The 17,194-nt window shown below is 38.7% G+C and overlaps 1 protein-coding gene across 1 annotated transcript; it reads right to left on the reverse strand.

The window, feature by feature from the left end:
- Positions 1-6,626: 6,626 nt before the first annotated feature.
- Positions 6,627-16,545, reverse strand: LOC118778797 (deoxynucleoside triphosphate triphosphohydrolase SAMHD1-like). Its single transcript, XM_036530522.1, has 15 exons — positions 16,439-16,545; positions 16,153-16,313; positions 15,027-15,160; positions 14,351-14,421; positions 14,032-14,205; positions 13,852-13,952; positions 13,403-13,511; positions 12,487-12,578; positions 11,189-11,286; positions 10,862-11,013; positions 10,101-10,181; positions 8,881-8,980; positions 7,409-7,470; positions 7,163-7,304; positions 6,627-6,769 (listed from the first exon to the last, which is right to left on the reverse strand). The coding sequence occupies exons 1-15, from the start codon at positions 16,475-16,477 to the stop codon at positions 6,717-6,719; spliced, it is 1,569 nt and encodes a 522-aa protein (XP_036386415.1). The 5' UTR covers positions 16,478-16,545; the 3' UTR covers positions 6,627-6,716.
- Positions 16,546-17,194: the final 649 nt, after the last annotated feature.

The following is a 17,194-nucleotide window of genomic DNA, read 5'->3' on the forward strand; positions in this document are numbered from 1 at the left end:
TCATACTGTCATTCACCAAAAATGTCTCAGCCACAACAGAATGAGATTGTACAGATCTCATTATAGAGATGAACGAGATGCAGTTTATCACTCTTTATGGATGGTAGAAATAATGAATACTGAATAACTGCAGAACACCTGAAGATTCTACAAGTGAGGGAGCCCTATTCTGTCAAAGGTTAGGGCAAAAGGTGTAATTGTAATGTCCCTCATGCCCTTTGCATGTCCTTGATGTGTGTGCTTGCACATGCATACATGAGAGAGAGTGAAGGCTCTTTGCAGAGTTCTGCTGTCTTTGTTCCTTTGCTAGTATGTCACCTCTTTAATGAATGTTCCTGAGACTCAAGTTCCAAGCAGGAAACTGGCTACTGGCTCCTGACCTAATTTAAAGTCAGGAAGGGGTACAGAGCCCCCCTCGCCCCCTCCCCAAAACACACACACACAGATTCCCTGCACTAGTCTGTATTGTTAAGTCCAGTCATGTCTCCCTGCTGGAGCCTATTACACAGGAAGGGGCTGTCAGACTTGTGTAAACCTGACTCAGCTCCAAACCTTCCTCTACCTCCAGCAAAGCTCACCAGTAGATCCCTGTACTCCCAGGGACCAGGGAGGCCCACCTCCAGATCCCGCTACCATGACTCTTGCCTGGATCCGACTCTTTCTTTCTTTCTTTTAGGACTATATCCCCAGTCTCTCCAGTGCTCTCCCAAGTCCTACCACCCCCTCCCAAACACTTTCTAGGGTTTGAAGTAATACTGGAGCCATGTATTCCCCAGGGTTTGGAGTGGTACTGGATGGGGGACAGACACATACAGGAGAGGGTTGGAGAGGGGAGGGAGGGGTCCGGTGACACAGGGTCATGAGGACGAGTGACAGGGGGATGAATGAACCGTGTAATGATTTGAAAGAGCTGAGTTTACCAAAGAGTGACGTATGCTGTGCATGATCAGAGACATCTGTGGCTGTTTATAGCCTGTGAAGTGCTCTGAGAGGGGGATGGTACCACACCCTGTCCCACAGTCTGTCACTCTCCAGGAAATTTAACTCCAGTTAACCCCCCCTGCCAGGAAATGACCCCACATGGGGCTTCAGCCTGCATCCTGCACCCAAACCCTCACCTGTTTACACTAAAACTGCAGCAACTGAACTGATGCTACATGCTAAGCTAACCTATGCTACAACATGCTACATCAACATCCCAGAAACGCTGACAGAACGTTATTTGACTTGTGATTGCAGAGAGGCTCTTGCTCAGTGGAATGGAGGGATAAGAAGGGGGATGGTGGGTAAAGCGGGTACAGGATGTTTTCTCATGTCGGACACCCCCCCCCCCCCCCCCCCTTCCTCTGGCGCCTGCCTGCATCCCTCATGCCGTCCTTCCTCTGACAGGATCCCAGAGTCATTCCAAACTGTGTGACAGTATCTGACGGAAGATGTGCGGGGGGGGGGGGGGCATTCAAGCTGGCAGTGGACGGAACAAACAGAGCAGAACACAAACATATACACACAAATACTAGCACAATCACACATGGGCTCCCGCACTGTCTGCTCCACAAACACACATGCAATACAGCACCTTAGTTAAAAGACTTCTGGAGAGAGAACATGGAGCAGAGCCAACAACATCTGCAGACGGGACGTGAGCAGTGGGAATCGCAACGCTCGGTCTCCTCTCTCCCCTCCTCACATGACACACACAGGAAGCAGTAAAGATCCGCTCACTGGAAAGCTGGCCAAATGGGACAAGACAGCAGGGGCACATTCTATTACTTCAGAACTAAGTCCTCGCGCCTCTTCCTTCATTTCTGTATTGAGGGAATGAGGAAGAGAAGTGAGGATTAAAGAAGGAGGTACTGAACGGAGCTAAGGAAATGGAACGTTCCCGTTCAATAAAACCTCATCAATGTAGTATGATATTTAGCAGGAATCCCCTCCCTCTTTTTAGCATGGAATGTATGGAATGTGACACGTGTAGGGGGCTTCTGTCACAGAGCTTTGGAAAATTCTTTCACATGAGGATATATCCATTCACCTGCCACTGGAAGAGGCAATCTTGGAAATGTCTTGTTTCCTACAAAACTGGAATTGCCCTTTTGGTGGCATCCAGTTATCAATCAAAAAGTCATGGAGGATGAGGAGGAATCGAGGATTGTAGTAATGCATTGCAATACTTTTGGAATCCAGCCTGGGATTCTGCATGGTCTGAGTGAGGGATGTGGCCCTGAATCAGGGAGAGGGGAATGACCGTGAGTTAAGGGAAGGGGTGTGGCCTTGAATAAGGGGGGGAGGGTAAGGCGGTGAATAAGGGGGACAAGTATGTGTGAAGTGTTATTGGAACGTCTGAGACGAAGACTCAGAAAATGGCTGGGTTTATAACCGGAAAAAATATAACCCAGTTAACAATGATCACATAAAGGCAAAACACCTAGCAGCTAGAACTGGGGAAAAAAAGTGACTGAGAGAATTATGACAAGGAAAATGATGACTGGAAAAATACTAAACAAGAGAGAAGACTGATGACCAGAAAAATGGTGCTCACACGTACACAGAAGCCCTGACCTGAACCATGTTTAGCTTTGGATCGTAACAGTAAAGTTTCAGTTCGAGGCTGAAAAAGCTGCCATGTATACACCAGGCGAGGCCTGAACCCTCACCCACAAACAGAACCCTCAATCTGAGATGGGGAAAAACCGAGAGAGGTTTAGCTCAGCTCATAAACTATTATGGGACAGCTGCAAGGCGTTACTCTGACGCTGTTACACAGGTACCTGGAAAACAACCAGCAGCCACACGACTACCAGGGCCTTGTATGCCGGACGCAGCCAGTTGCTTGTTTTGGTTTTGTTTTTAACTACAAGGCCTTTGCCAAGGAGTGCTCAATTAAAAGTCTGACTTTGATTAGCCTGGCACTGAGGCGTGTGAAAACCACATCAATAAAGCTGCAACCCCACCCACCCACACATACAGACACACTTCACGCGCACACATACCCACACACCATGATGACATGTCAAACTGCTCCCTGGCTCCCCTCTCTCTAGATTTCTGAAGTTCTCAGATCAGTGATTGCCTGACGTGTTGAGCACTGATCAGTGAGGCTCAAAGGAGGAGGGAGTGATGGCACAGCACCGGCCTCCTTATCATGGCCACCACCCTCATTAGGATAGCAATCGTCACAGCCGTCTTTCACTACAGCATAGAAAACAGGAAGAAATCATGGCAACGGAGAAACATAACAGCTGCATTCTCAGAAATCAAGTCTCGCAAAACTGTGATTTTTTTGACCTGGTTCAATTTAATTTAATCTTTTTTACATCTGGGGAAAAATGAGAGCAAATGGTCTCTCCACCCATTTCGGGGTTCATGAAGCCTTGCTCTGCCATTGCTAGTAGTTAACATATAGGGATAGACCACTGTCCTGAGCAACTAGGCATGATTGTACCAGGATGTTCTCTACCTCTATTGTAAGGGGGCACAATGAAGTAGGTGAAATAAAGACAAACCATTTAGGAAGGAAAAGGGTATGTGTGTGTGTCTGAGTGCTTTGGGGTATAGGGCTGTGTATACAAGTATGTAAGCATGTGTGCATGTGTGTGTGTGTATACGTGATAGTGTGGTAATGCACTTATCTAAGTTTGTGTATGTGTATGTATATTTGTGTGTGTGGGTATAAGTTTGCATGGGAAATTGTGTGTGTGGGTAAGTATGAGGTGGGTATGAGTTTATATGGGACAGTATGTTTGTGGGTGAGTATGAGTGTTGTTGAGTGTGTGGGCCAGGCTTGGTGGAAGACCACTTGAATGGGAAACAGAAACAGAGGAAATCTTCCAAAAGAGCAGTTGGTGGGGGGGGGGTGGGGGGGTAAGGCACCTTGCAACAGCTGGTCTAAATTATCCAGGCAGGAGGCTTGAAGCAAGGGGAGGGGCAGACTACTGGCGCCAGGACGGGGCTAACGGGTCAGGGAGGATGACGATTACCAAAACACTAGCAGGGGTGGTCTTTGTGGGGTATTGGGGGGTTCACACAGCCCGACTCAGTGAATCAATGCCACAGGATGGGGAGGTGGGGAGTCTGCAGGGAGGGCGGAGGTGTTTTTACTTCCACTTCCTGTCAGATAAATCCCCTTCCTGTCCACATACCTAACCTCATTTAATTCAAAACTCCACAGAGAGAGAAAATATACCCAAACAAGTCTTTAAGGTTACACAGATTCATGTCTACCTCTTTACCCACACAGCTCTGAGAAGAGAAACACAATTAAGTTTGGACAACATCAAGTATCTTTATAGAGAATGTATAGCAGTTTATTTTGTCAAAAATGGTTGCCATTTGGAGCATGACTTCCAAAGGGTTTCCACTGCAGCATAGCGTCTGTGTGCTGTGATTGCCAGAGTAAATCACCTGACTGTGCTTACGCTGTAAAACACACCCTTTACACCTGCAGACGTACCTGTTCATCATCCCATCTTACAGCAGGTGGGTGTCACTGAGCCGCTGGCCATCATTTTGCTAACAGGTTAGACTGCTTCATTTGAGTACCTTTTTTGCTTCACTACTTTGTATTTTTACGGGACGCAGAATCAAATTTCATCTCCATGTAAAGCTTGATCCCTTACAAACAGCCCACCAGCATTATCACCTTTTGTTAAAACTTAATAGAGTTTTATTTGACAGAGGACATTTTGTAATTAATTTCCCCCATGGGATAGCAAAGTACTCCTATATAATATTCTTCAATTATAGTAGTCTTGCTGTGCTTATTATCATATAGTTTCACAAGAAAAATACAGATACAATCAGATGGTAAATGATTGTAACTCTGTTTTGTTTCTTAATTCCAAATGAGAGGCAATGACACTTTTCTCTCTGGAAGGTGCTGAGTGCACATGCATTCCTGTGAAACTCACAATGCAGAAAGAAGAAACAAGCGACATCTTCTGGCAATAATAGAATCCTACATGCAAATGTGTCCTAACGTGAAAATTTCCTGTGATTACGTTCGTGCTGTGTAAATTAATAAAACATATCTGACACAAACTGAAAGTAGCTGTTTGCTGTTTTTAAACTTATAGTTGACAGCTGACAGCTGCAATTTTGATTTTCTCTTGTGAAAAGATGCTTTATGCTCTGCATTTACATTAATTTATTTAGCAGACGTTTTTATCCAAAGCGACATACAAAAGTGCATACAGTAAGTATAGCGACAGTACGGGGACAGGATGTGTACAGTTCCACAATGAGACAGTAGTTCTCAATTGAGAGCAAGGTCTGTTTGACACAGTACTATGTGATTTGTACAATTACAGCATATAGGGAAACTAATACGATACATCGCAATGAGTGTCAGAGTAAAGAGTAAAGGCGGCGACAAGAAACAATTGAAAAAGCACACAGCAATTTACAACATCACTGAAGGGGGGGGGGGGGGTCCAGGTCAGTCCATCTTTATTCATATATATTAGCTCCTATTGTCTGTATAAATTGAGTAAGTTCAGGTTGTCTAATCGTAGTGTCAGTTTGCCGCACACATTACATTTCATTTATTGGTTTAACAAACATCTTTATTTAGAGTGACATTTCATTACATCCATTTATGCTGTATGCTGTAACTGTATATTTTATTACAATAAATGTGAGTTACTTTGATGGTGCCCCATGTAGGAATTCTGCTCATCTTGTCTAAGGTATACAGTTTTAAAGGCTCTAAACATATGTTTACTACCTTAAACTAATAATAATAATAATAATAATAATAATTCATAAATATGTAAAATACAATTTCTTAAGTTCCCCTAGTGGGTGACTTATATATAATGGGATGCAGAATATCATTGAAATGACATGACAGGACAATATCAGGCAAAAATGTTTTATTTTTAATCCAGTCAGGTGGCTACATAAAATGATAATCACATGAAAAGTGGCTGCAATTAATTGTTCTCTCATAGACTTCAATTAACCATCAGGTCCCTATACCACAGGCATTACAAATCTAAATAACCACACCACAGGTCCTCACAGATATATGAAATGCAACATACAGTGCACAGTTATATCTTTCATTACCTAAATCTCATGAATGCAAAAGCAAAAACGCACATAAAAGCTGTCTTACTCATATACAGCTGTTTTTATGTCAAAATCAAAACGCAAAACTTCAAACAAAACCTTTACCAACACCAAAATGAATGAACTTGTGTTTTTGGGTATACTATTAAAACTCATTTAATACAGAAATGCCCCCAGCTTAAAATATAATGTTCAAACAGAGCACTCTTATGAATATTTGATTAATTTATATTCTCAATCTCTGAAAATCTAAAGTATTGTTCTCCAGAGTAAAAACAAATGTAAAAGAATTGACTGAAAACATTGAGAAACTACTCTGTCACAAGAAGGCCAAAGCTTACAGATGAAATGTTGATTTAAAACTTACAAAAATGCCAAGGCATTGGAAACGATGAAAAACACAATTAAAATCACACAAACCATAAACATTGTAGATGGAATTAAAAATCTGGAGGGAAATGAACAAGTCTTTTCAGTTAGTCTTTTCATTTTAAAAGACAAAAGGATTATTAAGAATTGAGTCATTACCATTTTTATTATTGCAATCATGCGTCATCGAACATTGTACCAGCTGGATGTTACTGGCTGATTTAAGAAATCTGCACTAGATATCATTTCTTTCAATGTCCTAAGAATTTGCCTATGGTTTAGGCTTCATTTCTGCCACATATTACAGTGACTTGATCAGTAGGGTTGCAGCCTAGAGAAAAAGAGAGAGAAAAGAAAAAAATCATGAAGTTATGTTTTATTTACATTACAATAATTGAATATTGACATCCTTGAGCGTAATGATAGCAATATAAATGACAGTATACAGGATCTGTTCAATTCAACAAGTAGATAGGTTTACATTTGTCTGAGTTTTCTATGGGTCGCTTGCTTCCATCAGATTATACCATTTGCCCTCTAACTTGGACAAAATGGAAACAAATTCAGTTGCTAGCACTTAATTGCACAGCAAAGCCATAGCCCGTAGGTGATATTGCAAGAACAGCATCAATAGGCTCTAAATAAGTACGGTTAAATTAAACAAATCAATAGTGATATCCAATAAAAATACAACATTTCTGAGATAGTGGGAACATGTATTCACCCGTAGTGTGTTCTTTTTTAGCCTTGACCCAGTTCTTCAGTACTTGTATGGCATTCTTGATGTTTTGGCAGTTCTCACTGCTTCCCTTGTAGTAGACATGGACACGTTTCTCATAAAACATTACTGGCAGCAGGTCAGACACCTACAACAACAAAACGGAGACAATACAAAGGGTTACTTGCAATACATCGTCAAAGGGGTTCATCTTGACAAGACAACCATAACTGTGATTTGAAACTAACATACCTCATCTTTCGTAATCGTCTTAGTTTCGTACTGTGCTTCGTGCTCTGGCGTAGCTCCAGAGGCTAAGGAGGTAGATAAAATCTTAGTCAGAACAGGGTGTTTCCTGCTAAAGATTGTATTTGGCAAAACATATTTGGCTAAACATGGCTATTGGCTAAATAAAACACAGTGTGTCAAATCTATATTTTCAATTCACTTTTAATGAATGTTTTCCATAAATGTGAGCAAATTCATTTCATATACCATGTATGTTCACTGGCATCCAGTTGTTATGTTAAACTGCAATTTTCCCTTCAAATTTTATAGGCTACATGCTAGAATCTTTGGTAATATATAGTTGTGAGATATTGTTATACGAATGTTCAAACTATGTTTAAATTGCTGTTTGTCATTGCAGTCATTTGAATATAGTAGTACATATTGTGAGTGTAAGTTAAAATTAAGTCTACTGGATTGCTTCATTTTTACAGTGCTGAAACATTCTCAGTGGTATGAGAATGTTTCCGTTGAAATGTTTTTAACCACTGCAGCCCTGATTTACTACCAATTTGCAGATGTTTTATTGAACAGCAAAGTGTCAGTACAAGCAATAAGTCACTGAGGTGTATTGACTTATTAGGGCTTCTGTGACGCCAGCATCAATTACACAACTAGCGACTTTCTGACGATAACTTTCAGTAGGATGTCGCTCACTTTCTACTAAATAAAAGTCAACAACAGTTAAAACAAAGGTGCTCATGTGAATCCATCTCCAGTCAATATACCAAGCTTTATTTTAGATACCGTACCAGACAAATTCCAAACTCTGCTTTGAAATATTTCATAATTAATGACACAGCCTCTTTTGTTTAGTCCTTTGTGACTTTGAGAACACTAAAAGTGTAATCATCATGGCTTATTTGTAACTCACTTTGATTTCATTTTGAAAAAAAAAAAAGTTTAAAACATCTCTTTGTCACCTTAAATATGACTATAATGGCCATACAGAACAAGAAGTTTTTTTTTAATTTTCCCACTCCTAAAACATTATTCATAATGCATAATGTCTGTCATATTCCACAAAACATTGTACAGAACTAACTAACTAAGACAGAAGAATATATAGGCAAAGGGTAATCATCAAATATTATCAATCAACCATCATGGCTTTCCATTAAAAATCGAATGAAAAGGAGCCCTAAGTCGTGTCTATATATCATATCAAACACAATACTCCCAATGAAGAAGAATACATGAGGAACAGATTGGTTAAATGGACTGTAATGGATGGTCGTCCTCCCTTTTATGCTCTGCATGTCTGTTAGTTTTGCAATTTGATATAGTTGAACAAATTATGCATTAATAGTTGCCTAAATGTATAACCAGTAGCCTACACGTTTTATGTCACTGAAGAGATAAATATTGACAGGCTATCCCAGCTGTTGTCACTTTTTCCAATACATTCTTTTGTCAGAACGATGAAACCTTGTTACCTGTGCTTGCCTCCTTTGCTGTGCTGTCGTTAGGCTTCCTATAGAAATTACATTTTTCTATGGGGTCCTCCTCTTTCATCCCATAATCCACAGTGATCACCTTAATCAACAGAAAATAATGACAATGAAAGACTTGAACAACTTGTTTAAGATATACTTTCAGATAAACTGATTTTGGTAATGTCATCTTATTCTGAAAGAGGGATTTCAGGTGATAAAATTGGTCAAACTAACAACAGATTGTTTTTTAAAATCTGCTCTGTGTGCAGATGGAACTGCAAAATAACGGCCGTGCGTGCAATTAATTTTTTCTGCTGTTATCTGGAGATAACAAAACTCGTTTTCTTAAGTTATCTCATCTCGAGATAATGAAGCTCGAACGAGATAATTTATTACGAGAAAACGACCTTTGTTTTCTCGAGATCACGGGATAATTATGGAGAACTTGAAAATGAGTGTGTCGTTCATTCTGGTTCATCACACCTGATTTCAACCTTCAAGATCGCTGTCATGACTACCGGGGAGGATCTGAATGTTATCTCTAACAGAAAGACACAATGCAATTTCTGCCTGTGTTAGACCTTGACTGATGCGTTGATCAATAACGGGTACTCCTGACATTTTCAGCTTAAATCAGTTGCTACAGTTGTCAAGATGCCATCTATGTATGCTGGCATGGCACTCCTGATATCTGATAAACATTATAAGTAAGAGGAAAGTATAAGAGGAAAAACGAGCTTTGTTATCTCTAGATAACGAAATAATGAACTCATTACTTTATGATTGTGCATTTATTTTTTGGACTTCATTTTTGTTAAGCAAGTATACAAAGATTGAAACGTTTTGTGTAGGCCTAAACCTTTTTGTATAAAATAGGCCTACTTAATATTGAATGAATTATGGATTTTTAAAGCAATAAGCAGAATTTATGTATCAATATCTTTATGTCAGCTCTGAATGTGAGGGTTTACTTCAGGGTATGCATTAGCATTGTATGTGAAATTGTATAGTCCCTCTGTTGTGTATATTGTATTGCACTTAACATGTTCAATACTTTCAATCTCAGTACTATGTCTGGTACTGACATTTGTGCATATGTGGCTGTTGGTGTCCTTTTGGTGCAACTTTTCAAGCCATTTTATTAGATACACTATGTAAATTGCTTCGGAAAAGATTGCCAGATAAGTAACAATAATGTATGGTAATGTAATGAAACGCACGTTGATTTCGAAGTCCTCCTTTTTGATGTCTGTGCCTGGAAGTTCGAGTTTGATTTGTTCAACCAGTGCATCTCTTTCTGCCTGAGTAAAGAAAGAATATTAGCAACAGGTAAAGAAATAACCGGAAATGGTTACTGATTTTGGTTGCCAAGATGTGTGTATATCTATTAAATGACATTTAGCACATTTTGTATGTCCATGTCCTACTTCAAATGATATTGATCAATTGAGCATTCATGACTGACCATGACCCATTCCTCTTACTTTCCCCTTACATTCTCCATCACCTCATTAGTCACAATAGAATTATTTTATACACTTACTGGCAGTTATTTTTGGCTGGGCTGAAGTAATAGTGGTATGGATTCTAAGGAAGTGGAATGCCAGTCAGTCTGTTTGTTTCGATGTTTTCATTATTATTCTAAGCAGTGTTTGCATCTTATGCATATTAGCAAACAGCGTGAATGTAGCTGGCATATAGCAGAATGAAATGGCAAGAGACTCGAACTCAGCCACAGAGGAGAGAGGTGACAGCCTCTCAGGGCAAATTTTTAGACTTCATATTATTAGTAGTCACTGCAGCAGGGTAATATGTGACAGAGTAGAACCATTTCACCACCAATAGATTTCACTACATAAACAGATGTGCAAAATAGCACATACAGTATGTTCAACTAATATGTTATAAAATCCTGAATTAAATAATTACACAGGAAATAAAAGTATACACAAGTAAGTCTAAGAGATATATGTTCACTCACTGTTTTCTCATGTCTATTCTTCAATTGACAGGGTTTGATTTTTTCATCCAAAAGACAGTGGTAAAGCTGACGGTACTCAATTTTTCTCAGGATGCGTTGTGCTTCCTGAAGCTCTTCGTGAGGAGAGTTCATGATCTGATACAGGATTATGTCTGAGAGTCAAATGTAACATGGTGGTATTTTAAAAACAAGTTATGGAAACTGCAACTGACACATGAAAAAAATAAAATAAATAATAATAATAATAATAACAATAATAATAATAACTACTACTGTTGTTAATCATATGCATATAATGTTTGTCTTGCAGAAATACAAAAAATTGACCAGTCAGTTTGGTGTAGGCCTCCATGTCCCTGTTGATGACTGTTTCTGCAATTTTGATGCCTCCTTTTCCATCAGCTGCCAGCAAAGCATCTTTTATCCTGGAATGTAAAAATCGATTCTGAGCAGTCTGTGTGGCAGACATTTATTTAAACTCATTCTGTAACGGTCCTTTATGTTCAAAATGTTATCAATTATCTTCTTTACCTCTTCCTCCATTACTGTTTGTTGTTTTCTGGAAAAAAGATCCTTCCTGTTTTACACCAGACAACTGACTTATTTTTCAAAACCCAGATCTTTTAACATCTCTTCACGGCAAGTTAACATTATGTGAATTTTGCCATCCTTGGACTGGATTCTAAATATGTACTCACCCATCTAGCTGCTTGGCTAGACTTGTTGAGTTTATGTTGTTTGCAATATTAACCATTTTAGATGAATGAAATAAACACTTATGCTCTTGCCACAAGTTAATTCATTTCTCATCTTATACTTCTATCTAGTGTGACTTGTACCAGGTCTGCATGATATCTACCACAGCTCATGAGAAGCTTAATGTAAGAATACAAACACACTACAAAGGCACTCTACAAAAAAATTAGGTGTTAAATCCACTTAGGATTTGTGCATGTGCAAGCCTAATTTCACCAAGAATTGTTACAAACTGGGAGGCAATTAAAAGAAATAATTCTACTATGTAATGGAAAGTGATAGGTTTGAATCAGTTCCATTCTATTTAAATTGAATTTTGTTTAAACTACATTTTGTATTTACATTCCCACACACACACTCTATAATAGCCCTCTGACTGTTAGAGACAGCCGGCCACATGTAGAGTTCAAAGTGATGTCCCCGGTAGCTTGGACAGGTGTTTCCCAGCCACCTTCCTTTTAACTATTGTTGTTTTATTTTGATCAGCTTGTCAACATCCCTTTGTGTATTTGTTTATGGATAGTTGTTTTCCTATTAAAGATATGGTTATTCAAATTCAAATACAGTTTGTAAAACATTTGTCTGGATGTCTAAGGATGGTCAGGAGTATGGCAGCTATCATGAGGTCATGCACTTGCTATTACACTGACTGATCTAAGATGTTCCTATCCTATTGTAGTGTCAGTTTCATCCCAGTCTTGAAAAATAGTTGGGACATGAAAGAATGGGGTACAATTAGACAAAATTAAACATTGTAAGATTAGCATTAGCAAGTCAGAAAAATATTTTGAGATAATCTAATGTATTACAGCTATACACTTTAAAGGGTCAGATGGATAAAAGAATGGAGAGATAGATGAGATACTCACATTGTCTCAATGATTTTCACAACTTTGTGCTGATAGGCTCTGTTATGAAGGAGGCTTCGTGTGTAGAACAAATCATACATGTTTCTCACTTCCTAGAATACAGAAAAAAACACTGGAACATTGCCACACCAAAACCTTAAAAAGTAACTGTCTGACAACTTAAACATCAGCGCTCACTCCCTGATGCACTTTTGGCCTCCTTTTAAAGCGTGTCATGGGAAGTGTTTGGCTGCATCATGGTCAACTGTGTCAAGTTTAGAGAACCTAAAATGCACTACCGGTTTGATCAAATTAACTGATACCCAGTCAAGAAATCTTCAACAAAGCTCAATGTGCCATCAGGAAATGAGTGGTGTTATACCTTAAACAAACTAAAATTATTTAAGGAAAAATCAAAGGGCTAAAAAAATGTTTATTTACACAGATGTATTCTTTTTCAGAGGAAACAAAGTTTTTCAATTATGGTCATTATAATAATATATTTTGTATAGCAAACTGTCTTGATCTGAACAGCCTTAAAGGACAACAGGGGTTGATACATCAAAGTAAAGACTGCTTTCTAATTGAAGTTTCGGTGCTTAGTACACCAGTGTGGTGTAGTTGTAAGGAGTAAGGCTTGGTATCTAAAGGTTGCTGATTCGATTACCCCTCTCAGGCAATGCTGCTGTTGTACCCCTGGACAAGACACTTAACCCACATTGCCAATGTAAATATCAAGCTGTATGAATGGATAAAATTGTAACCTATGTAAGTTGCTCTGGAATAGAGTGCCTGCTAAATGACAATAATGAAATGTTAACTGTTTTGCTACGTATGTAGTTGCAGGAAAGAGGAAGGTGGGTTTATAGGAAGGTGACATTCAGACAGTCAAGATATCAAGCAAGCGGAAATTAAGCAGATTAATCTGCAATTCTACCTTGTCTCTCTGGCAGATTTGGAGCCTTCCACCGACCTCACAGACGCGTGCAAACATGATGAAGCGCTCATGGTCAAAAGAGCTCCGCATTCCAAGGTAGTAGCTATCCCTTTTGTAACAAAGAGGAAATATTGAGAAATTGTATTGCCATAGGAATATGACTATTTCTAAGTATTTTGTTTTTACTGTTTTCTGTAGACCCTCCGAAACGGTAAAAATGAATATCTTACCTTACTGAGAAATTTAAGGTTTTTTTTTCTTCAAATGAAATTTATTATTGTCATTCTTAAGTTAAAGTCATCTTAGCCTAATGTTAATGTAATTTCAAATCTTTCTTTTTACTACCTTTTTTATATCAATACAAAGACAGAAGTACAGCTATTTGTGTGGTAATACCATATGAATCTAAAACCAGTAAATGCAGTAAGCACTCTAATGATATACTGTACCTTGCAAAGTAATCCATTTTGTCCACATCAATGCCATTTATCTTGTTGGACACAATGTCATACAAGTAAGCCTTCTTTTCTCCTCGTCCCTTGAAAGGCCACTAAGGGCCCAAAAAAAGGATTATGAGTTTAAAAAAATCTCCTGCTTAACATACTACCCTACCATAAATCCAGACTTACTCCATTTCTCCCACATCCCATTGATTCAAAGGGCTGAATCATCTCTTTGATGAATGTAAAGTCCTCATCTTTGAAACCATAGTCCTCCCTCATCACATCTTCTATTGTCTTCTTTCCCTCTGAAGGTTTGTGCTTTATCAGGTAATCAAACATCTCCAATGAAATGTCTTCATGCTGCAATACACACAGGAATATGCCCAACAGCAGGCAACCACAAAACCACACAGACAAATGAGATCACATTCACAATGAAACAATTACACAGTGTGTTTAATATATGATAATTATTCATATGAAAACATATCAGCTTTTCACCCACCTTCTTTTCCCACAGGGCTTTAGCTTCTGGCATGAATTTCCCATCAAACACATGAGAAAAAGGGCCATGACCTTGAAGCAATGAAAGGAGTGGGGGAACCAATGTAATTTTACATTAATACAGGACAATCCTCAAATGTAGGGGGATGATGAAAACTCATGACATCTAAAATCACAGCACTCTACCTAATGAAAGCCAACAGTTAACAAGATGTATAAATTCCATAATTCATGTAATTGTTTGTAAGCTTTAAGGGGCAATTCGCTCGTTCGATTTCCCACTGGTTCAATTCCTCATTGGGGCACTCCTGCTATACCCTTGGGCAAGGTATTTAACCCAAAATTGCCTCAGTAAATATCCAGCTGTATAAATGGATAACATGTAAAAGCTGAAACCTATGTAATTTGCTCTGGATAAGAACATCTGCCTAAATGCCTGTAATGTAATGTAATATAATGCAATTCAATCAGATATCAAAAGCAGCTTGACCCTTAATTACAAGAAAACGTGATTTCAAAATGTTTTACATGTATTGATATTTTTATTTAATACTGAAGGTGCCTGCAAGTTGCTAAAGTGATATCAATAGAGTAGTGCCATCCTCCAATGAGCACGCACTCCTTTGTAGTGCACTGTGAGGAGGTGAGGAGTGTTCAGACAGAGATGCAAGGCTCACCCAGGTCATGACAGAGGCCGGCAATCTGGACGCAAAGCTCATCTGTATCGTTAATATCCCGCTCAGTATCCCGCTCAGTATCCTGCTGGTGTTCCCTCAGTTGTTTGACCAGTCTTCCAGCCAGGTGTGCAACCCTGCCGCAAGACATGTCTCTCTACAGATGAATAATTCTCAGCAAATGGTGAGAAAGTGAGGAGCACAAAGTGTTAACTTTATGGTCACTGTTCTTCCTGGGAAAAGCACTCAAAATATTTCTGGTCAGGAAGTTTTCAAATCTTACCACTTTCATACAAAAGACATGTGCTACTCAATCATAATTCTCCTTAAGTAAACTGCAACAGACATTGTCTTGTCTCAAACATGTATATTAAAGAATTGGAGAATTCCGTAATCCCTTCCCCCAACTTACATTTGTACCAGTTTAATTCATGTTGCAATAAAAAGAGATTTTTGAGAGTTTGAACATTCCAGGTCATGTGCCACCACCACTGGATTCAACTGACAATGGATATAAGTAGCTCACTGCACAAAACACCTAAAACACACAAGATATCTGACCTCTTATCACTAGGGGGTTCAATCGCAATTCATTGTAGACTCAGAGACATTGAGCTATGCCATAAATAATAAAACAAATCATTTTTGAGAAAACAACTAAAAAATATACCATTATACCATTAATATTATAAGAGATAAATGTGCTGAATGAGAGCTGGGTAAAACATTTTTCCCAGAATTAGAAATTCATGTTACCTTTTTTTTTAATGCAACTGAAAAATTTGACCATATAAAAAATCATGTCTTGCAATATACTCTAGGATATCTGGTTTTCATTGTAATCTTTCATTACTATCAATTATGAAATTAATCATACCAATTCATTGGTATAATTATGTAACCATTACATTAGAACACATTAGTTACTAGTCTAGTTAAGCTGATGAGTTAGCTGATCATTAGAACAGTTTAAGTTTTACTCGGAAAAAGTTTGAGGTCTTCCAGGTTAATGTCATTGTATAATGCAATATCACTCGTTAGTGAAATTATGAGACATCAAATTAAAATCATCTCACTGTAACAGATGAGTAATCCTGAGCTTTTAAGGATTACACGTAGTCAGTCTTACCCAAGAGAGTGCTCGAAGCGGTTGTGGGAAGCCCCCGGGTACACAAAGTAGCCTGCTCCCAGCTGCTTGATGTTGCGCAGTCTCTGGAACTGGGGCGTGTCGATGATGCGAACCAGCAGGGGGTGCATTTCGATGTGGCCGTGGATGGGGTCATTGAAGACCTGCAAAGGGGAGAAATAGACTTACTTTCTTCCAGACACTAAACCCAATTATTAACATTGTCATTAACATTAATCAACTTTTTACGTACTTTTCAGGTGAACCATTTATTTTTATTCCAACTCACCTTTCCAATTTGTTTTCTGTTTTGTCTGTTCTGTGCCATTCTGGACCGAACTTAATCTGATTTCCACCCTGGTTTGAAGAGCGAGATCAGACCAGGTAGCATGCTATTTTAACCATTCTCATATCCAGATATCACACCCCCTGCTGTTGATTGGCCTCTAAAGTAATACATCTTCTACAATGTTAAAACGTCCTTCTATATGGGAAAAAACAGCTGATTACCAGGAGGAGTGGTTAAAGGAAACAAGATCACCTGGTCTGATTTCATTGTTCAAACCAAGGTTGAGATCAGACTAACTCCACTGATTGTGTAAAAAGACAGGTACAACAAGGTCACCTGTCAGCACAATAGCACCTGTTTATTTCCAGAAGTGAATCTGTGTGACTTAAGAGATTATAAACATTAGAACCAGCTGAACAATGGTTAGAAGAGAGAACATTCGTGTCTGGCTTCATTTCACTTAAACGATATTGATAACAAGAAGCAAAGTCAAAAGAAAGAAGGCTCTGCTTTGGAATGGTCAAATGGTCAACAATTTGAAGTAATATTTTGAATGTACTGTTTGTCATATATCGTTTGTCATAATGAAAAAAAATATTGTTCACAGCATAGTAGGTCAGTTTGCTTTTTTATTTCTTATTTGGCTTTATTTGTTTTGTTTAGGGAGTAACTTTGAAAATATTTGGTTGTGTTTGTACGTGTGAAGAGCTGCATAATTCTTAAGGGATTATGCATAAGGCATTAACTAACAATCTT

The sequence above is a fragment of the Megalops cyprinoides genome, chromosome 6, assembly GCF_013368585.1.
Source record: "Megalops cyprinoides isolate fMegCyp1 chromosome 6, fMegCyp1.pri, whole genome shotgun sequence".
NCBI classification, from domain to species: Eukaryota; Metazoa; Chordata; class Actinopteri; order Elopiformes; family Megalopidae; genus Megalops; species Megalops cyprinoides.